Source organism: Panthera tigris, chromosome F3, assembly GCF_018350195.1.
Source record: "Panthera tigris isolate Pti1 chromosome F3, P.tigris_Pti1_mat1.1, whole genome shotgun sequence".
In the NCBI taxonomy this organism is placed as follows: domain Eukaryota; kingdom Metazoa; phylum Chordata; class Mammalia; order Carnivora; family Felidae; genus Panthera; species Panthera tigris.
The window spans coordinates 23,364,418-23,388,486 of NC_056678.1; the positions used below are offsets into that span (position 1 = coordinate 23,364,418).

At 34.1% G+C, this 24,069-nt stretch overlaps 1 protein-coding gene across 7 annotated transcripts in view; it reads right to left on the minus strand.

The window, feature by feature from the left end:
* Nucleotides 1-24,069, minus strand: part of SWT1 (SWT1 RNA endoribonuclease homolog) — a 105,578-nt gene that overhangs the window by 54,973 nt on the left and 26,536 nt on the right. For all 7 annotated transcript variants that reach the window (XR_006213907.1, XM_042976123.1, XM_042976122.1 and 4 more), the window contains exons 9-14: nt 23,636-23,824; nt 17,814-17,907; nt 10,106-10,251; nt 8,484-8,647; nt 7,120-7,258; nt 2,162-2,310 (exon numbers count right to left, since the gene is read on the minus strand). Coding sequence is in view for 6 of the 7 variants with exons in the window: in XM_042976123.1 (XP_042832057.1) it covers nt 2,162-2,310; nt 7,120-7,258; nt 8,484-8,647; nt 10,106-10,251; nt 17,814-17,907; nt 23,636-23,824 (881 nt within the window). In the remaining variant the exon portion in view is untranslated. The remainder of the gene's footprint in view (nt 1-2,161; nt 2,311-7,119; nt 7,259-8,483; nt 8,648-10,105; nt 10,252-17,813; nt 17,908-23,635; nt 23,825-24,069) is intronic.

A 24,069-nucleotide genomic window follows, 5' to 3' on the forward strand; every position in this document is an offset into this window, starting at 1 on the left:
ATAAAAGTAAATGTTACCCTTTTCTATCTTTGGGTGCAGGAAGACAAAAAGAAAAAGTTATTCTTTCTGGTTTTGCCTGTTTACATGAATCATGAACTATAACATATACATGAATGAAAGACATATTTTGTTCTGAGATATGTTTCTTAAATCATCACATGCTGCCTCTTTTCCTCAGTTCTCAAATAGTCACGTATGCAAGTATGTAGATGGATTCCTTTATCAAACACCTACATAGCATTCACTCTGTGTGAGGCACTAAGTGCTTTACAAGTATCAATGTATATTTAATTCTCGTGACAGTTCTGAGACACAGATTATTATATTCATTTTACAAAAGAAGAAATTAAGGCTCAGAGGGGTTAAATAACCAGAGGTTAAAGACATAACTAGCCAGGATGGGGATCCTGAGGCATGTAGGTCTAAAGTTTAAGAAGACTGACTTTCATGATTCTAACATCCTGGCAGAGCAAGCCTTATTTATTTGTTTGTTTTTTGATGGTTGGAAGGCTTATAAAAGAATACTGTACGGGCACCAGGCTGGCTCAGTCAGAAGAGGGTGTGACTCTTTATTTCGGGGTTGTGAGTTCGAGCACATGTTGCATGCAGAGATTACCTAAATAAATAAATAAACTTAAAAAAGAAAAATGTATGTCTCCTTTTCCTGTTCCACCTCATTTATATAAAAATCTCGAAAATAATTGGTTAACTTTCCATTTTGTTTTCTCACAAGCCTTCTCAGAAGCAAACAAATGAATATCCCTATTTTCCTGATTTTCTACATTTGGTAAATAAAGTTTGGGGGGGATTATTTATTTTTTTAATTTTTGTTGTTGTTATTATTATTTTACAGTTACTGTATTCAGATACCCTATCCCTGGAGGTAATCTATTTGTTGCTCAAGTTACTGAGACAGGACTAAGTATTTAGGTCATATACCAAATAAATCAAATGCACTCTACAAAACAACTCCTACCATAAGTGTATTTTACTTTAAATGTTTAATTTTATTTTAAAGTAATCTCTACCCCCAATGTGGGGCTCGAGCTCATGACCTCAAGATCAAGAGTTGCATACTCCACAGACAGAGCCCACCAGGTGCCCCTGAAAGTATATTTTAAAAGCCCAAGCTAAATCACAAAGCTCCTGGCTGACTCAGACAGTGAACTGTTTCTAAACATGAAAATAAAGGAGAAATGCTTCAGAGCTCTCATTGTGGAAACATCACAGGTTGTTTCCAGCAATCACATTAATGTCAGGTGTTAAGGGAAAAGCACTAATGAGGATATAGATTCTTCACCAGTGGCCTTCATGAATCTCTTGCTAATGTAGCAACTGGAAAATCAGGATCCAGGAATAAATAACAATTCAATATTTTTAAACACTCAGTGGGCAACATATAGTAGGCATACCATTATCTGATAAACAGCACTAAATTTTAATACCACATTTTCATGGTAACTCCCATCTCTAGGTTTCCAATTGATGAAAGGAACTTAAAACTTGACATTCATTATTACTTTTATTTCAATCAATCCTATTTTTTAAAATTTTCAATAATCTTAATTCAAAGACTGATAAGCCTATGAGTATCCTGAACGTTCCATCTTGTTCACTATGTTTGTTTCACTGAAGACAGGGTTTAGGGCTCAGTTCTGTGATGGGAAAGGATAATGTATTTTTCCCTACACAACTCCAGTCACAGATCAAGCTGCAATCCCCTAAATTCACAGGTCCATTCTTTCCTACCAATAATTCTCAAAGTCACATTTGCCATGGAAAAATACAATTACCAATATTTTGGTCATCTTAACCCAAAAGATAATTTCACCCCTTAAGTCAATTCTTTCCATAGGAATTATCACATATTTCTTATTAGTTTATTAAAAAGATGCTTCTTTTACTTCATGAGATATTCTCTTAAGCAAGTATGTTCTTTCCTTACTGGTGATGTACAAAACACATACACACATAAGAGGATGTGTTTTATAACTTGTAATAAAAATTGCTTACTTTCCTTCAATTCACTTAAGATATACTTAATCCCTTAGTGTGTTCAAGTAAGTTACAATTAAAATATCCTTTATCTCTGTTATCTGCTAATACATTTTTAGAACACATGTAATTAGCTCCTCTAAATGGCATTCCAAAGGTAACTTACCTCTGCAAATGTCTGGAGCAGTTTGTTAACTTGAGCAAAGGCCTGTGGAAGAATACCATCATAATTTGACCTTGTACTGAAAGCATGTAACAAACTTTTAGAATCCTGAAGCAGAAATTTCACTGTTGTAAAATCCACTGCCTTGTTAGCTGGTAACAGAAATTAAGAAGGAAAACATATGTAAGAATGAGTATACAATATAAAAATGTGTTTGGAAAGCCAATCTAAAGTTAATTATGAAATTTAAGAAAGTATGCATTTACACCTATACCTTACTCCTAATTTATTTCTTGGGTGTAAAAAGCATTAGAATTAAATTTAGCTAAAGACAAAGTTCTTGGAGTTGATCCAAGTATTCTGGATTCAGATTCCAGGAGAACCCTCAACATAGTAAACTTTAAAGTGAAAGAACATTATACTTTTCAGAAAAGAGAGATAATTACCAAACAAGTTAAACTACAGATTTTCTTTTTTTTTTTTTTTAATTTTTTAAACGTTTATTTATTTTTGAGACAGAGAGAGACAGAGCATGAACAGGGGAGGGGCAGAGAGAGAGGGAGACACAGAATCGGAAGCAGACTCCAGCTCTGAGCCGTCAGCACAGAGCCCGACACGGGGCTCGAACTCATGGACCGTGAGATCATGACCTGAGCCGAAGTCGGATGCTTAACCGACCAAGCCACCCAGGCGCCCCAAACTACAGATTTTCAAAACTGAGGTTGTTTCATATACAGATTGCTATGTAGGCATCAGAAGAGTCACATTTTCGGGTAAGCAGGTAAGTTACATGCAGTCCCTCTCATAACCAACTCAGTTAATCACATAGAGATTTAACTTCAAATTCCATTACATCAAATGTAACACTAGATTTATTGAAAATAACATTTTCTCTCTTCGCTCAACACAACTTTAGCAAAAATATAAATAATCTGAGTAACAGCTGTGGGCAAGATAAGCCAGCAGTATTTTTTTCCTTATAAATTAGCAATGTGAGTTAATCTACAAGAAATAATTTAAAGGTATAACAATTTTCTCTCAACTAAAATTACTTACATTAAGTTCTCAGAGGTGGTGACAATAATTTCAAAGATTTTAAAAGTTATGAGCAATGAAGTTAAGCAAATTTCTAACATCATCAAAGCCCAGAACTGAAAAATTCTTTCCATTATTAGGGTAGAGTGCCATATATATGTGCCATATATTATATATATATATATAATATACATGTGCCATATATTTTATATATGTGTGTATATATATGTACATATATGTGTATATATGTGTGTGTGTGTATACACACACACACACACACACACACACACACACACACGCTTTTCAAAGGCATTTAAAATAACCATGCGGGGCGCCTGGGTGGCTCAGTCGGTTAAGTGTCCGACTTCAACTCAGGTCACGATCTTGCGGTCCGTGAGTTCGAGCCCCGCGTCGGGCTCTGGGCTGATGGCTCAGAGCCTGGAACCTGCTTCTGATTCTGTGTCTCCCTCTCTCTCTGCCCCTCCCCCGTTCATGCTCTGTCTCTCTCTGTCTCAAAAATAAATAAACATTAAAAAAAAAAAATAATAAAAAAAAATAAAATAAAATAAAATAACCATGCTACAACGTATTTGTTTTGTTTCCTTTTAAGGTTCTCAGTTTCAGAGAAACTTGAGAGACCAGCATGGTTTATATTCTGAAACACCAGCATGGTTTTTCACTGGTACCATGAGTTTAAAAAAGTAAATAGTTCCTCTGTATCACTTATATAAGTATTTGCTTAGAGTGGTGCTTGGGTGGCTCAGTCAGTTAAGCATCTGACTCTTGATTTCGGCTCAGGTCATGATCTCATGGTTCATGGGACTGAGCCCTGTGTGGGGCTCCTTGTTGACAGCGTGGAGCCTGCTTGGGATTCTCTCTTCCTGTCCCTCTCTGCCTCTCCTTTACTCACACGCATGTGTGCTCGCCCACTCTCTCTCTAAATAAATAGGCAAACACACATTTAAGGGGTGCCTGGGTGGCTCAGTTGGTTAAGTGTCCAACTTTGGCCCAGGTCATGTTCGAGCAGTTCCTGACTTTAAGCCCCGGTGTCAGGCTCTATGCTGACAGCTCAGAGCCTGGAGCCTGCTTCAGATTCTGTGTCTCCCTCTCTTTCTGCCTCTCCCCCACTTGCACCCCGTCTCTCTCTCTCTCTCAAAAATAAACATTAAAAAATACTTTTAATAAAAAAATAAACATTTAAATAAAAATAAATTAATTAATATAAAAAACAAAAACAAAAACAAGTATTTTCTTGGAAATTACTGAAAAATCAAATAAAAATCAAAAGTAGATTTAATTAATTAATTATACAATATTCAGAAGTTCTAATCTAATGTGATGGCTATAGCCAGGCTTCTGGCTTCCCCTTTATCAAATAAAACAAACAAGTATATTTCCTTGCAAAACACTTAGTTATTTTTAAAGTCAATGACTAGTTTAAATTCCTGTGGGAAAAGACAGATAGAAATGCTACACAAAGGACAGAATGTAGATTTGATGAACCTAGTAAATCTCCTGAGGAAAAGAAACTGGGCACAATTTCTTTCAAGGGTGCTTCTCCAAGTCAGTCAATGTTCAGTTAGGCTTGTAGCCTTGAATTAATCATTTGATTTCTGTCTCACAAAAAGTCTTTACTAAGATAATGTGCTGAAGGGAAATAACAATGATAAATTCAGTATCTAGACACAACATAAAAAGAAATCTACATGGTTGAAATACTTTAATGCTTATGTAAGGTCAATAATCATTTTGACTAAAGTTAATATGGATAACAAAATCAGGAAATGCTACTAGTCATTTTCCACACAATTTTCTATGAATTGATCTAAGGATACATTCTTTGGGATTACTGAAGTTAAGCACAATCATAATTTAACAGCTGAGTATACTATTAAAAGACAGTAAACAAAATCATAAACTGTGACTTTTCTTAAAATTATTTTAGAGCAGAAGGCACTTTTATAGTTCTATTATATATTCTTCACAAGTCAGTACACATTAGGCATTAGATTCTTCTAGACCAAGGATCAATAAATTATGCACACAATGATTCCAAAAAAGACTTTTTAGCAAGAGGAACAGCCATCATCTCTTCATTCTCTCCTATTACCTACTACCTCTAAGCTGTGTGCAAAAGACAAACACTGCCCACCCCTGGAAAAAGAGAAAAATGGCAACTAAATATGCCATTCTTTAAACTAAATCTTATTCAAGATCATACATGAATTATGGGCTTTCTCTTTTGATAGAACTAAATTATGCTTCTACTTAAGATATGAAAGACATTTCTATGTTTTATAAAAACTGGTTTAAAGGCATGTCCAAGGAGTCATTCCCTGTCTCTTCTCTTATATAATAATACGACCTATAAATATCTTCTATAGTTAAAGAATTATCTTTAAATTTTTAAAATGTCTTTTAAAAATTGGTAACTTTTAGGGGTGCCTGGCTGGCTCAGTCAGTTAAGCATCTGGCTCTTGATTTCAGCTCAGGTAGTGATCTCAGGGTCATGATCTCAGGATTCGTGAGTTCAAGCCCCACATCAGGCTTTGTGCTGACAGCGTGGAGCCTGCTTGGGATTCATTCTCATTCTCTCTCTCTCTCTCTCTCTCTCTCTCTCTCTGCCCCACCCATGCTCTCTCTCTCAAAATAAAGATTTTTAAAAACTTGGTAACTTTTAAAAGTCATAAGGCATTGGACCAGGTACTTTAAATCCCCTGAAGTAATTTCCAAAGATATAAAACATTTCCCAAAAGGTTACACTTCAAGGGAAAGATAGCCATGGTATACCTCCCACAGAATATATTTGTTTGTGTTTTGTTTTAGCTTCCAGGAGGATTAGTGTTAAATCAAGTTTTATATTAATTGTTTGCGTATGTTTTATGATGAAATTATCTTATTCTTCACTACCTGGCTCTTGTGCCTTTAAACTTAGCTTAAATCCTCAAGTACTCAGGTTGTTATTTAATAGTCCTCTATATTCACAGTTATTTTTCAAAAGCAGACAGGATATAACCAATACAGGAAAATAATAAACAGAACAGATCATGTTAGAGGAGTTAAAAAAAAGTCCAGAACAAACTGAACATCCCAATAATTGTTACACATATTTTGCTTTTTAAAGTTATAGCAAGAAAAATCCAGTAGTTTGACTTTGGACAAATCACTTACCTCTTAGGGATAGTTTACCTGATTATAAAACATGGGCTCTTGTAACATTTGATCAGTGCTTTTCCCATCTTTTTTTTCTTAGCAGAGAAACATTTTCTTCAAAACCTACATGGATTCTCCATATATAAACTGATAAAAGAAAACTGCATGGCTAAAGCTGGGGTTGAGGGCTAAAGGCCCGCCAACTTTCCAGGCTCCCAGTTAGCCTTTCCATCTCCAATCTGTGGCAGCTCCAGAGGCATTTCAAGAAGGTTCTGTGCAACATGGCTTAAAAATCACCAACTAAGTTGTTGACTCTAGTGTCTTCTGGTTCTAGAACTCACTATATACCAAAGACAAACACTTTCTATTTCCTAAACCATATATTTTAGATACATACTTTGATATACTATTTCTAAAATTAGTACATGAAATGGGGTCAAAGTTTGTGTGTTAAACACAGTGAGAAATGAAAAAAAAGTCTAAATTCTATTTTCATACCTGAATAAAATACGGTTTTAAAAGTTTTCAAACATTATAAAAAACTAAATATTCACTATATCCAGGAATATCAACGGTGGTGATACCATTAATGGTCATAAGCTCTATGAACTTCATTCATTCAGCTTCCACAAACTCCCTTTAGTAATCAGAGGTGTAAATGGTTAAAAAATAATTGACCAATTTCTTATTAACTCATCTTCACATTCCATGGAAAATATCTGCTAGTCTGACTTTAACACAACATTGCTAAAGACAAAATAAAAAATTCATACCTTTACAGAGATTTTCATATAGGCTCTCAATGGTTAAAAGCACGTTCTTCTCCATAACTAATCCAAATACAGCCAACCAATGTTTTCTAAAGCACTGTAATAAATGAATTAGAGTCCATGGTGGTTTCAAGTACAGCATCTAAAAAAGTATTTAGAAAAAATTACTACCTACTAATTTATTTATTATTCCTATTATTAAAAAGTACTTAGGAATTACTTAAAAATATCTATATATATTTCTGGGAAAAATATAGTTAGTTGAATTCTTTTTAAACTAAGAGATATTCTATTAAAAGCCAATTGTGATCTTAAAATTCTAATTCCACCACAAATTGTTTTTGTAAAATTCAGATTAGTATTAATCCTATAGTTTCAGAAACTGTGCAAAACGAAAGCACTGTTTTAATCAGAAGAAGCATAGTTTTAATCAGGAAAGATATTCAATTTACTTTCCAACATAGTCAATTCTAGGAGGAAATCAATCTAATTATTTCACATAGCTGTGGGAAAATCTATACAGAAAAAAGACATCAGCTAGCACTAACACTTGCTACACTCTTGCAAAGGCATGTTTATAAAGGAGATTCATCATTTAGCACTACAAGATGTCAGCACATCCTTTTTTGAATTATTCATATGCAATGACTTTCCTAGACTCAATTACAAAATATCCAATTTAAGTCAACCCTCCTAGAATCTTTTGATCATCATCATCTTGGCTCAAGACTTGATCATATAATCAAGCAGCAAAAACATCATATTGACAAGTTATTAGAATCTACAACTGAGGGGGACTGTTCCTCCTAGCTATACATATGAACAGCAAACAAACATTAACCAAACTAAAAGGGCCACTATTGCCAAATGTGATGTTTTACTATCTGCAGGAAAAGATGTGAATCTAGAAAATACAAAATATCTTGTTGATATGATATTTATACTTTGATATACTTTGATTATTTATATGACATAAGCCAAAATATACACTTCTTTTTCTGAATACACATTGCAATGGGGATTCCCTATACTAAACATTTTAACTCAAATAAACTAAATATGAGAGAAGTTTTTCTGAATTCAATTTAAGCTCCATGGGGGCAATGTGTTTGACACCAGTAGATACATAATAAATACCTGCTCATTGAAAAAAAATGAAATGACAAAATATAGTTCTTAATCTATAGGAAATGTCCACCATTTAGTTTTATTTAGAAAGTTATTTAGAAACTATATGAAAAAATATAATGGGATATAAATTATCACAATGAAGCTTACACATATACATGTCCTATTTCTTAAGATAAGGTCATAAATCTTTAGCAACGAAAAAGAAATTTGTCAACTAAGAGAGTTGAAATAATCACCTCCATCCAGAGGTTTCCAAAAGCAATTTTCATTTCTGTTTCTAGTATTGAAGATAAAGCTGTTCCAAGAGATTTTTCAAGATCAGATATGATGCTTTCAAGTAGAATGGGTAGTCTGGAATGTACAGATTCTCCCTTATAGCTCTCTTCTAATGGTGTTGCTTCTTTAAAACAAAGAATCACAGGCTTTATTTAAGACACTCACAGTAAATATTTTATTGTTTTAAAATTAGCATTTGGCCATAAATAATAAGCATTTTATGTACATAATTAGTACCTAAACTACACAGAAACCAAATCAATACTCAACTTTTCAAACAGTATTTAGAAACATGTATCTATAATTATTTTAGATATAAACATATCACATTAGCAAAAGCTTTATCTTTTTGACAAAAGGCAACTAAATATATTTACTAAAATAGGAATTTAAGAAATGTGTGATATTTTAACCACAATTCAATTGTATTTTCAAAAAAGGAAAAATTAAAAGAATGCTTTGCATCTATTTATAATAGAAAATGAAGAATTATGGATCAAAGTGTGTTTTTGTCCAAAAATAGTACATTCTTCCCATTGCAGCTCACATCAGTAAATTGTTTTGAAAGGACGAGAATCTCTGGTTTAACTACCTTTATGCCCTCCCCTTTTAAAGTAAGTTTTTATTATTTTAATTGACATCATTTCATTAACATTATTAATTTGATGCCTGAAGGCAGCTGCAATTTCTTTATGGCAAAACTCAAAACATTAAGTGGCTTATCTCTACAAATACTAAGGATTTAAAGTGGTAGTAATACGAAGGGCAAACTGAAAGCATGTTACCCCTGAAAAAGCAGCAACCAAAATATCCTGTTACTTCTTCTAAATGACATTTTGAATATTATGACAAAAGAAATTTTAGTACCAAAGGGGTCAAATAAGTAGCATGTATATATGTCAATTTTTAAATTACATATAAAAAAGTCCATATGATATTAAAGATTTCAATAATTATTTTCCCCACAGGGGAAAAGGTAGAATGTATTTTTAAATTATGTCAGATTTAATACAACATTCCATCAAATATCAAGCTACAGAACAGATTATTCTGGTAAAAAAAAAAAAAGATAAAACAATGGTACTGCCATTAATTTCTTAAGTATTAGTTTTAAATTAAAAATTAAAGTATTATTAGAATCTTTCAAGTTTCTCTTATTACTAAGTTTTTATTGTATTAATAGAAGGTTATGAAGAGGAAGCTAACATTAAAAAGAAACCAAAAATTTCTCTCTACCTCAAATGAATATTTTCTATAGTTACTATTAATTTAAAAGATACACTCTGCAAGGCACAAAATAGCATATATACGGTGATTATAAACATGTAAAAATGCATTTAAGTGTATGGACAAAAATTCAAATTAATTTGTAAAAGCGTATGTAGAAGGCAATAATGTTAACTGTTTTCTTCTGGATTACCATTATGATTTTCATTTATTTCTACTATATAAAAGCTGGAAAGTATTTCAAACAATGTTATTTTAAATGTACAAGATGGAAATTTACTATTAATTCCAATTGTTATCAATGTCAGTACATAAAAGAAGATATAGTTCAATTTAGTTGCAGTAAGAATACTACCTGCTTTCAATTGTTGTTTAGATAAACAAGGTTGATGACATACATCTGTGTTCGGAGATAAGTTTAATAAATCTGCACTCAATTCTTCTTTACTAAGTGACTTCACACCACTTATTAGGCCTTTGTTTCTTAAATTTCTATCATCCCTAAGGTTGGGGTTAGGAGGAAAGAATATTTTTTTATAAGATAAATCACATGGTAACTCAAAACACATGGGATTTAATCAAAGGTTGGAGATTCTCAACATGTATATTAACAAAGGATAACATTTTTTTTTAAACAGAGAAGATAAAGGAATTAACATACAGTAGAATAGCTTTTGAGAATAATAATTACTACATATTGAATGTTTCCCTGGTACCAGGCACTGTTGTAAGCACTATATATCTCTATAGATAGCTATATGTCTATAGATAGATATACATACATATACATATATGTTCGCAACCCATTTAATTCTCACAATAAACCTCTTATGTAGCAGTGGTACTATTTGTATCCCCCTTCCACAGATGAGGATCTGAAGTGCAAAGAGGTTAAGTAATTTGCCCAAAATTTTACCTGGTAAGCGGCAGACAGATTTGAACACAGGAATATGATCATCCAAAAAGAAATAAACAGAGAGCCATGGTAAAAGAAATAATTTCCACATGGCAGGCAATTACAAATTTACTCAAAGTGAGCATAAGACAAATGGTGAGATTTGCTATTTGCTGAAAAAATAAAGTATGATTAGAGCATAGTGCATGAGAACAGTTTATGTGGCTAAGGCAAGGGCATTAATAAATAGAAAGACATTTAAGGGCTTCAGTGGGTAAGTGACATGATCAGATCTGTGTTTATTAAATTGCTATTCTGGAATCCAACAGGCTTCCAGCTTTTGTTAATGGCACAGTAGCTTGGTCAGATTAATCTTTCCACAGCTGAAAATCAGAAAATTTGAACAAAAAAAGGGAAAAAAAAGCTATCTGAAGGCACTAGGGATCAGAAAAATGAGGGCAGAAGCTGGAGAGAAGTCTGTCTTCATCACAGAGGTTCTACAAGGTTCTACCTTTTTGCCCAAGGTCATTCTCTAATTCATCAATGGCTTACAACAGAAGCCTCAGCCACAGTAACTTGAAATGTCAGAGACCATGTTCAGGGCCGGCCAGAGCAGATAGAGAGTTAAGTGAGGAGCTGAAGAAGGGAGGAAACCACAGAGCAAGTGAACCTTAAAATCTGTATATAAATTCTGCCCAGAAAAAAAATAACATGCTGCCAAGAGACAAAGCAATCAATAGAACCAGACTTACATATGGCACAGATGTTGAAGCTATCTGATAGGGAATTTTAAATAATTTTGATTTATTTGTTAAATGCTCTAATGGAAAAGGTGAATAGCATGCAAAATCAGACAGGCAATTTCAGGACAGATGAAAATCATGAAAATTAAATGAAAGCAACTAAATGCTAGCAATAACACACACACACACACACACACACACAGTCACAGAAATAAAGAATGCTTTCAACAGGTTCCTCAGTATACTTGACACAGGCAAGGAAAACATTACAAACTTGAAGACAGGTCAAAAGAAATGACCCAAACTGAAATACAAAGAGAGTACAAGTTCTTAAAAAAAAAAAATCCAGAAGCTGTGGAACAATATCAAACAGTCTAACATATGTGCCTATATTAGTTATCTATTGCTGTATACAAGTTATTCCAAAACTCAGCAGCTTAAAATAAACATTTATTTTCTCACACAGTTCCTAAGAATCAGAAATCTGGGAACAGCTTGACTGGTCGGTTCTGGTTCAGAGTCTCTTACAAGGTTGTAATATGCTATTGCCTAAGATTGCAGCCATCTCAAGGTTTAACTGGCACTCATTCACGTGGCTATTGGCAGGCCTTAGTCCATCACTGGCTCTTGGCTGGAGGCTTCAGTTTCTCACCATGTGGTCCTCTTCCACAGGGCTGTTTATGGCATGGCAGCTTGCTTCCACAAAGCAAGTGATTTGAGAGAGGAGAAAGGAAGAGAGTGCCCAAGGAGGAAGTCCCAGTCTTTTATAATCTAATCACAGAAGGAACATGCTATCACTTCTGATGCATGCTGTCTGTCACACAGACAGCCAACCCTGGTACAATGCAGGAGGGGACTATACAAGGGCGTTCATACTAAGAAGCAGGGATCACAGGGGTCACTGGCTACCACAGTATAATTCTATAATATGAGGAGGAAAGAGGGAATGGGCAGAAAAAATATTTGAAGAAATAATGGCTGAGAATTATCTAAAACTGAAGACAGATATGAAACCAGAGATCAAAGAAGCTCAGAGAATATCAAGCAGGATAAATCCTTCTCTATTCAGCCCCCCAACCCACCACACATATACAAACAGAGACATATCTGCTAAAAACTGCTAAAATAAACTGCTAAAAAAGCAAAGGACAAAGAAAAGTCCTTGAAAGCAGAGAGCAAAAAAAAGACACATTACATATAGAGGAACAAAGATAACATTTACATCAGACTTCTCATCAGAAACCATACAAACTAGAAGAAAATGGAGTCACCTCTTTAAAATACTGGAAGTAAAATACTGGAAGGAAAAAAAAAAAGAAAGTCAACCCAGAATTGTATATCCAGCAAAAATATCTTTCAAAAATAAATTAAGAGGGGTGCCTGGGTGGCTCAGTTGGTTGACCATCCAACTCTTGATTTCAGTTGGGGTCATGATTTCATGGTTTGTAGGTTCAAGCCCTGTGTTGGGCTCTGAGCTAACAGCGCAGAGCCTGCTTGGGGTTCTCTGTCTCCCTCTCTTTCTGCTCCTCCCCAACTCTCTCTCTTAAAAATAAACATAAAAAAAATAAACAAAAATAAATGAAGAAATAAAGAAATTATGAGATAAACAAAACAAAAAGTTCGCTGCCAGTAGGCATGCACATGTCAAAGAAATTCATTTAGGCAAAAGGAATATGACACCAGACAGAAACCTGAATCTATATAAATAATGAAGAGGCAAAAAATGGAATGCAAGATTAAAACACTCACTTTTTCTCTGCTTTAAGTGGTAAATGATGGAAGCAAAAATAGTAACAAAAAATATTATGTGTTTATCATTTCTGTAAAAGTAAATATTACAATGATAGTACAAAAAATGGGAGAAACTGGAAACATCCTATTATAAGATCTTTACACTGAACATGAAGCAATATAATATTTTCTGAAGGTAGATTTTGATCAAGTAAGATATAAACTTTAGATGCTAGGGCAACCATTAAAACGTTTTTTTGAAAAGGTACAAATAAATCAATAATGGAGATAAAATGGCACCATAAAAGATACACAACTCAAGAAAAGAAAGAAAAAGAAAAAAGAACAGATGAAACTAATAGAAAATAATTAGCAAAAAGGTAGATTTTGATCTAATTAAAAATGAATGGTATAAACTTATCAATTCAAAGAAATTCTCAGAATGGACAAAGAAGAAAGTACTGACCATATACTACCCACAAAATACTTACTTTAATATAAAAACACAGATTAAAAGTAAATGGATAGGAAAAGATATACAATATAAATACTAACGAAAACAAAACTGGAATGCTAGTATTAATACTAAACAAAGGAGACTTCAGGAACAGAGAGACATTACACAACGAGAAAGGGTCAATTCTCCAAGAAGACAATCCTAAACAATCCTAAATGTGTATGCATCTTACTACAAAGCTTCATAATACATGAAGCAAAACAAATAAAACAGAAAGGAGAATTAAACAAACCCATAATTATAGTTGGAGATTTCAATACTCCTCTCTCAATAATCACAGAATAATCAATCAGTAAGGTTATAGAAAACCTGAACAATACTACCAACCAACTTGACCTAACTGAAATTTATAGAATACTCCACCCACAAGAGGATACAAATTCTTTTTAAGTGCACATAAAACATTCACCAAGGTAGACCATATTCTTGGCAATAAAACTAACAAATTTAAAAGAACAGAAACCATATAAATTAATGTTCTCAAGCCAAAGTGGAATTAAAGTACAAATTAATAACAAGAAGATTAAAAAATGTGCAAATATTTGGAATTAAACAGCAATCATCTAATTGTCAAAGGTAAGTTCTATTGAATTGAATGAAAAAAATAGAACATCAACATTTGTGGGATACAGCTGAAGCAGTGCTTACAGGGAAATTTATAGGAGTCTCAAATAAATGATCTCAGCTTCCACCTTAAGAAACTAGAAAAAGAGGGGTGCCCAAGTGGTTCAGTTGGTTAAGCATCTAACTTCGGCTCAGGTCATGATCTCATAGTCTTTGAGTTCCAGCCGTGCGTCAGGTTTTGTGCCGACAGCTCAGAGCCTGGAGCCTGCTTCACACTCTGTGTCTTCCTCTCTCTCTGCCCCTCCCCTGCTCGTGCTCTGTTTCTCTCTCAAAAATAAAATAAAAACATAAAAGAATAAAAAGAAAAAGAAACTAGAAAAAGAGCACAAAGGGGCAGGGCATAAAAGTATTTTCTGGGGTGACAGAAGTTTTCTATCTATCAAGAGGCATGTGGGCCACACCAGTGTATCCATTGTGAAGATTGTATAGTTAAGATTTATGCATTCCAAAATGGCACATTTTCCCTCAAAACACAAAAAAATCTGTATAAAACCACTCATATGGGGGGACAGGGAGTGAATGGAGATATAGATAATAAAAGAATGGAACAATTTTGAAAATTGTAGCTGCATACTTAAGAGTTTATTAACTCTTCTTCACTTTAAGTATTTTGAAATTCTCCATAATGCAACTATGTTTAAAATTAAAAATTTTTAAATACATTACTTTTGAAGAATAATTGAAAGAGAGCAAGTATGGAATTACACAGCACAATCAGTCTTAGAGTCAAAAAGGCGGTGGAAAAATAACCTGGTTGACACAGGTTGGCAAGGAAGATAAAGAAAAGATCACACAGGACCCCTTACTTGACTGGATATAAATTATGACAGAGAGGCAAGTATCAAAAATGACTCCTAGGTTTCTGGCTTTAGCAAATGGGTGGAAGATGGCACTTTTAAAAATTTTTAAATGCTTATTTATTTATTTTGAGAGAGAGGGAGACAGAAAATCCCAAGAAGGCTCTGCGCTATCAGCAGAGCAGAGCCTGATGCAGGACTCGAGCCAAAAACCATGAGATCATGACCTGAGCCGAAATCAAGAGTTGGATGCTTAACCAACTGAGGCACTCAGATGCCCTGGTTTTGTTTGTTTGTTTTTTAAAGTAGGCTTCACATCCAGTGCGGAGCCCCACGCAGGACCTGAACTCACGACCTTGAGATCAAGACCTGAGCTGAGATCAAGAATCAGATACTTAGCTGACTGAGCCACTCAGAAGCTCCAACGGTGGCACTTTTTATTCAGATGGATAGTGGTTTAGAAGGAGAGACCAAGAGTTCATTTCTAGAGATGGCAGGTCCCAAATGTTTACGAGACATCCAAGTAAAGACAGCAAATAAGAATGAATATACTAGTCTAGAATTTAGAAGAAAGAAATGGATAGAGATATGAACTAGGTATTGCTGGCCCATACTCAGGGTTGTAAATGTAAAATAATGTACTTAAAATAAGGTATAGTAGAAGGGTTCTCCTCGCTCTATCATTATCAATATTTTCATCATTACCATTATCCATTTAAGTAAAACAAATTTATCCTCACAGTAAGTAGGTGAGACTTACTCAGTAGGTATGATTACAGCCCTTTAAAGGAAAAAATAAAAATGAAAAAACAGGGGCACCTGGGTGGCTCAGTCGGTTAAGCGTCCGACTTCGGCTCAGGTCATGATCTCGCGGTCTGTGAGTTCGAGCCCCACGTCGGGCTCTGTGCTGACAGCTCAGAGCCTGGAACCTGTTTCAGATTCTGTGTCTCCCTCTCTCTGACCCTCCCCTGTTCATGCTCTGTCTCTCTCTGTCTCAAAAATAAATAAAATTAAATTAAAAAAAAAAAAAAAAAGGAAAAACAGGCTCACCTGGAACATGATAGTGTTAGAATTAAAAGTACAGTCTGACTACAAACTTTCGTTTCACTAAGAAATGTTACCTCTGTTAATCCCAAAACACTGACTGCAGAAATAACAGAGAATTGTTAAAGTCTCACCAATTTAAGTTTCATTCTAAGTTGAACTAAAAAAACAATTACATAACAATCATTCCTCAAATTTAGCTTAGCTCATTTCAAAATGATTAACGTATTATCTATTTCAACCTTCCACAAACTCCATGATATATTATGCCCTAGATAAAAAATAATTTTAAATATGCTAGACATAAATCTCTAGTATTTCCTCTAATCCTGAAAAGAATAACATCATCTTTGAAGACAGCTAAAATGGGAATTTTTTTTTTTACATTTTAAAGAAATTTTAATTCCATTACAGTTAACATATAATGTTTTATTACTTTCAGGTGTATTGAACAGTGAGTGAACAGTTACATATATTTAAAAATTTTTTTAATATTTATTTTTGAAGGAGAGAGAGAGAGAGAGAGAGCATGAGCAGAGAGGGGCAGAGAGAGAGGGAGACACAGAAGCCAAAGCAGACTCCAGGCTCCAAGCTGTCAGCATAGAGCCTGACATGGGGCTCGAACCCATGAGGTGTGAGGTCATGACCTGAACCGAAGTCAGACACTTAACTGACTGAGCCACCCAGGTGCCCCAAAAAGTTACATATATTTAAAATGATAACTGACCAAGCCCCCTTACAAGAAAAACCTTAGGTCTATTCATTTCTCTCATCACTGCATTTCATAGCGAATTTAGGCATGATTGTGAAAGAGTAAAAGCTCCATTTTTCAGTGAAAAAAAACTCAGACTAAAACTGCAGTTCAAAATTGCCCTTCTCAGTTCCTTCAGAGCCTTTTTTCATACACAGTGAATACAAATTTGTTTAACATTATGTTAGTTTTACCTTAGAAATAAGTTATGAATAGAGGAAAGAAAGGAGGAGAAAGGGAGGAGGAGGAGGAGGAAATTCCTACTGAGATCATTTTATGATTAGTATCCCCCCTATATTTTACATGTGAGGTAACTAACTGAGCAACTTGTCCAGGTCACAAAGCTGGTAAGTGGAAGATCTGGCATTCCAGCCTTCACTCTATTAACAGGCACCAGGGGCATAACTGCAACATAAACTGCCTCTTCCCCACAAATTAATTAATTAATTAACCTTTTTGCCTCATGACCACAAATTTGTCAGAATTTTATTTCTGAACTATTTTATTGGAAGATAAAATTGGCTGCCCCCAGCTTTTACAAAAGGTTTCTGAATGTCTTATAAATAAAACCAAAATAAGACTTTATAAGATTCAAATCTCATTCTTCTATAGCTTACACGTTATGAGGATGTGAAATAAAATTGAGTATGTTTACTAGCAGATTTAGAAAATGATGTATGTTCTCCATCCTTAGCATGGTGGGTACATTATGACTTTTAAAAATTCTTTGGTATGGGGTGCCTGGATGGCTCAGTCGGTTGAGCATCTGACTTCAGCTCAGGTCATGATCTCATGGGTCCTGAGATGAAGCCCCACCTTGGGTTCTGTGCTCACAGCGTGGAGCCTGCTTGGGATTCTCTCTCTCTCTGCCCCTCTCCTGCTCATGCTCTCTCCCTCTCAAAAATAAACACTTTTTTAAGATTAAAAAATTAAAAAAGAGTAAAATGACCATGAAACTCACGTGCACAGAATAACAACAGAAGAAGGGAATAATTCCTGGTACTGAAGACAGCATTTTAATACTCGATCATCGTTGTTCTCATCACTCAGCCCATCTGCAAATTTAGCAAAAGCAACAGTCAATAAGCACACCAAAAATCTAGGCAGCCCAGGCCATATTTACAAGTCAAAAACATCTAAAAGAAAGAAAACTTCTTAAATAAAAAGAGAAAAATACAACATGGCAAAACAATGCTTTAAAAATTCTGGATCTAGAATTCAGGTAGCATATAATCGCATATTTAGTAAAGTATGTAGTTTACTACTAAAATGGAATAGGATATGCCTATTAATAAATGCAAAGGAGGGGCGCCTGGGTGGCTCAGTCGGTTAAGCGTCCGACTTTGGCTCAGGTCACGATCTCGCGGTCTGCGGGTTCGAGTCCGCGTCGGGCTCTGGGCTGATGGCTCAGAGCCTGGAGCCTGCTTCTGATTCTGTGTTTCCCTCTCTCTCTGCCCCTCCCCCGTTCATGCTGTGTCTCTCTCTGTCTCAAAAATAAATAAACGTTAAAAAAAAATTTAAGTAAATAAATAAATAAATAAATGCAAAGGAAAGAAAAGTGGCCAGTGAGTTAAATGCCATACTAGAAACCTAAAGAAAGATATGAATTCCAGTCTCTCAGTTCAGTCACGTAGAGATCATAAGTAAGTTAGATGATTACATCATTCTTGAAATTATCTCCACTTAACAAAAAGGTCTGTAAAATAATAAACAACTGTTCTACCAGCAATGGAACCATTTTCATGTGTCTGCTTTTCCTTAATCTCTAAGCAATTAACATTCAGAGATGTATAGGAAAAGGTAATACGGGCCCTAAGCAGAAAACACAAAAAGTAATTTCGACCAAGCGTCAATTAGTGGCTGACAGAGTGTCTGCTGGCATTCTGCAAGCCCTAAAGCATGATGTAAAAGTCTGGGTTTTGAGAAAATAATGTAATGTGTAGAAACAGGACCAAAGACAGTGTTCTTCCTAGGTCCTTATACTGCCTGCCTCAAAACTCCCTACGGTGCTTCTTATGATTTCAGGGTCACATCCTTTGGCGCCTAGACACAAACACCAATTCAACCCCTTGGCAAGTCTCTTACGCACTAAAATTCAATGCATAGTAGACAATGAGCTCCAACTTTGTTCCCTTTTTACCTAACCTCAACGTTTAGCCTACATTACTTAGTCTTCTAAACGTTCAAATTAGAAAACTCATTCATTCAAGTAATACATTTTATATACGGCTGAATTTGTACCCAGGCCCCTGCATGAAGTAACTGGATACACAAACTCCTGAGGAGTTGACAATCTCATAGTGAAATCTAGACCGAACTGAAATGATTGCAGAGCATAAGCCTGAGGGAGATGTGATTCAGTCCTTTTGTCAGAGAACCAGTGAGTCAGCTGCTATATTACAGCAGCCTATTTTCCTTCTTTTAGTCCAGAGTAAATACCACAATAAGGCAAAATGGGCAGCAAAAAAACAAAAACAAAAACAAAAACAAAAACAAAATAAACATTAGTTAGCTTGCAACAACCGAATTCAGCAGATGAAAGGAGGTTAAAGGTTACAGTATACTGCTCTAAAGGTATCAAAGTTCAAGATTATCTGTTCTCTCACTTTTTCTAGAATATGTGGGGCTTGAAAACACACCTAAAATTGCAAGAATATTCATGAAATATTTATTCAACAAATATTTTTTGAGCACCTGCTCAGGTACTGTTCAAAACTGAACAAAACGAAAACTCTGGAAACAGACCAATGTGGGTTTGAATCCCTGCTTTCCCACTTACTAGATACGTAATCTTGGGCAAACTGCTTACCCAGGAAAATGTAATAAAATTAATATGAAGCAGTTGGCCCAAAAAATGGCAATAACAAGTGCTTTTTAAGTAATATAAACTTATTACCTAAAATGCAGCTTAAATGGCACAACAGCAATGACCTCTACTCTTAACATCAAAAACCCCACAAAATTATGTATAAATTATGGTTAATATAATTTTTAATATTTAATAGAATTTAAGCTTCTCAACAGCAGGCTTTGTTTATGTCATTCACTGATGCAGAATGTGAACAGTGTCTGTACAGTGTCTGTACAGATATTTGGCAAATAAATGAACCAACAAAAAGATCATAAATGAAAATATAAAAGTGACGGAAAAATGTCAGGTGTGGGAGTGGCAGATTATTTTGCCCTTATTATAAAAATAAGGATTATAGAAGATCTGGAAAATACAGAAAATATGAAGAATTAAAAATAACTCATAATTCCATCAGCTAAAATATATCCAATATTCATCATCTGTAAGTATACATAATAATCTATATAAATCTAACAAATTTGGGATGATACTTTTTATTCTTTTAAATCCTATCTTGTTATTAACATTTTTGAAATATAGTAGTATTCTCTCACATAGCTATAGCATTGTATGTAACTTCTCTAATTGTTAGGCAGTAAGGTTGTTTCAAATTTTTTGCTGTATAAATAATGTTGTCATGAATATTATATAAATCACTGTAAGCATCTGATTATCTGTTTACAGTACATTTCTAGAAAGAGAATTTTATCTTTAGGCTTATCGATAACACTGATAAATTGCTCTCCTGAAAAGTTACTAATTCATATTCCCAAAGCACTGAAGCACTGATTAAAATGCAAAAGAATAGCTTTCTAAACTTAGAAGCAATAAAAAGAAATAAGGAAAGAAAAAGTGAAAGATATAAATTAAAAATGTCTACACATAAGATATTAACATTAAAAATGGCAAACAGGAAAATATTTGCAGTGAACAAGGAGCAGACTAGTTGTACTTCTTCTTTTGTGAATTATCTATTATTCTTTGTCCATTTTGGAAAAAGGGATTTTTTTTTTGTTTTGGTCAAGCTGTATAAGCTTTCCATTTAACAAGGACACAAGAGAATTACGCCTATTCTAGGCCATAAACCATCAAGTGCTTTAATATATGAACTCAACAAATCTTCACAATCATTTTTTGAGCTAGGGTTATTTTTCCCTACTTCATTTCCTTAGTTTCCTCAACTTTAACTTTCTCCAGGTCAGGTTAATCAGATTTCAAATCCTATTCTCTTCTCACCATACTGAACACTATATAAAATAAACACAATTTTGAAAAGGGTTAAAAAAATGCATTGTTATCACACTCAATGATTATATAAAAGGAATATAATACATACAAATTAGCAATTAGTAGAGTTGGTTGCAAATGTGCTTAACATTTGTAAAGTGTAATAAAAGATCAACTTGTTCTTGCCTTTTTCCAAACAAGCACTTTAATTTTACTCAATAATCCTGAATTTTTTATAAGAATATTAGTTCATCATTAGAATATAAAATGTAATTTTACTATGATAAAAAAGCCTAAAGATATTTCTAATGGATATCATAAAATCATTATCAACAGAATAAACTTATTAAGTACACTGTACTTTATACAAAGAATGTTTTTAATGATCAGTCTGAGGGAAACAGTGATACGGAGAAACACATTAAGTTCTTTATGTGACATAAATACCTGACATAGATAATTACACAAATAACCTAATTTTATATCTACAACCTTATAACTAAAAGTAACTTCAGCAATTTAATAAAACTAAGATAGAATAATACCATTCAAATATTAAAGGGAAATATGGATTTCAAGGAAGACACCCAGAAATTTAAACAACACAGAAGTTTGAGACCATTACTATAATTTATCCTCCTTAATCATCAAAAACAGCACAGAGTGAATAAGTTAAATTATCAAAAAGCACATGAAAATGGAAAAGTCAAAAGAATCATTCTAAGCATCTATAAATAACAAATGTGGCCAAAATATCTATTCAAAGTGAACTCTAAAATAATTTTCAAAGCAAATCTGTTGAAGAAATAGATATGCTATATAGGATAAGTTCTTAACCTCTCTAGGTCTCAATTTCCTCATCTCTGAAATGGGGCTAATAAGAGTATCTTCTACAAGTACTACATGGTTTGAATGATATCAGCTGTTAAAACACCTGGAAAAGGGCCTGGAGAATAATGGCCATATAAATGTTGTCTATTATTATCATCTTTATCCATGCTGTTATATAACAAAATATAATTTATATCAACAAACGAAAAAATTTTAAATAAAAGATTAAGAGTAAAAAAGTTCCCATCTCTTTTTAAGGTTTGGGCTTTCACTGACATGATGGTTTGGATGAGGGGTTACGTTTGTTAATCGTGTGGTTGTTTAAAAATAAAAGTATTGTCGGTTAGCAACACATACCACAGTATTCATGGGTAAAAATGATACGATATGATAAATCTGAGATCTGCTTCAAATTCCTGCAGCAGTTCTTGCAAAATGCTGATAATTACTGAAAATGAGTGATAGGTACATAGGGATTCATACGTTATTCTACCTCTGCATTTGAAATTTTTCATAATGAAAAGTTCAAAAAAAGACCATCTAAGATGTTTGGTTTAATATGAATGTTCAAACATTTTGGTCTTAACTCTAATAAGTGATATGTGTGGTTTCCCTTTGAAAGCTCTTAAACACACCACATGAAGCTCAAAATGCACAAAGATTGTATATGGAATATATATACTAAGAGCTAATAAACATTTGTAAATGGAATGAATGAGTGAATGAATGGGGGAGACCCTTTCTCTCCAAAGATTGGACTAACAACTATTAACAGGGACAATACCATAATTAGATTCATCATAGGATGAATTCTTTCATATCTTATGGTATATGTGAATATAGCAGAAAACATATACCCGCGATATTTAAAATAGAGTGAATGTACATAATATATACATAATTATGAATTAAGAAGAAACAAAGTTTTAAAGAATGAAATAAATTCTCTAAATATATGTATAAACTCTTCAGAGACAACAGCGTTGTTTTACACACAGATTTTTTCCACAAAGTTATATATATAAAACATAAAGAATATACTTAGGTCCTAAGACTAGAGTGATTTAAAAATGACTTAAAAGAAAATCTAGAGACCTTTATTATACAAACACCCCCTTATTACAGATTCTGACAAACCAGAGGAAAACAATGCCTCTCCCTGCATTATACTAACTGCATACAGTGACAGATTCGAAACCTAGATCACTTACTGGCTTCATCACTCAACAATGATATTCACACACACACAAAAAGAATACAAAGTATTGTAATAGAGAAAACTATACATACAGAATTGTACAGTCACTGTGAAATACAGACATAGCCTATGAAGCAGAAAAATCAAAATCAAAACCCCTGAACCAAACCTAACTGAATATCCCAAACCATCACTACACCTGGCCATTCCATATTCCAATGATTATAAATTATTTTTTAAGATTTTTTTTGTTGCTGTTGTTTTTATCAGGCACCTGGGTGGCTCAGTTGGTTAAGCATTTGACTTCGGCTCAGGTCATGATCTCATGGTTTGTGAGTTTAAACCCTGCTTCGGGCTCTGCACTGGCGGTGCAGAGCCTGCTTAGGATTCTTTCTCCCTATCTCTCTGCCCCTCCCCCACACCCTCCCTTCTTCTTCTCTCTCAAAATAAATAAATAAATTTTAGAAGAAATAATAAAGATTTTTTTTTTTTTTTTTTAGTAATCCTTCCACCGAACCTACGACCCTGAGATCAAGAGTCACTTGCTCCACCGACTGAGCCAGCCAGGTGCCTGATTATAAATTTTTCTTTTACATTTTGCACCACTTCCCTCCAATCATGAGTCAGCACCCAAATAAACCTTAATTAGAAAACATCCTGAGAGAACCATACTTACAAACTTTTTGAGATGCGAGTTGTATTGATTGACCCCATAGCTTTTTATCTTGATTTTTGAGACTGTCATTGATAAAATGAACTGCAGGTATAGCTTTGTGCTGGGCGTGTTTTAGTAGTTTTCCTGCCTTCATACGATCTAGCTCTTGTACAACAACCCAGGGAATTATTAACACAAGTCTATCAAAGCCTGAAAAATAAAAAAAAGATTTCTTAGAAGTCAACAAATGTTTATTTGGTTACTAAATTGAATTGTTTTAGGAGAATTGGAAGTTTTGAAGTAAAGAATTCACAGTCTAAATGAAGAGATAACATGGGGCACTTAGGTGGCTCAGTCAGTTAAGTGTCTGACTTCAGCTCAGGTCATGATCTCATGGTTCAGTTTGTGAGTTTGAGCTGTCGGCACAGAGCCCCCTTGGGATCCTCTGTCCCCCT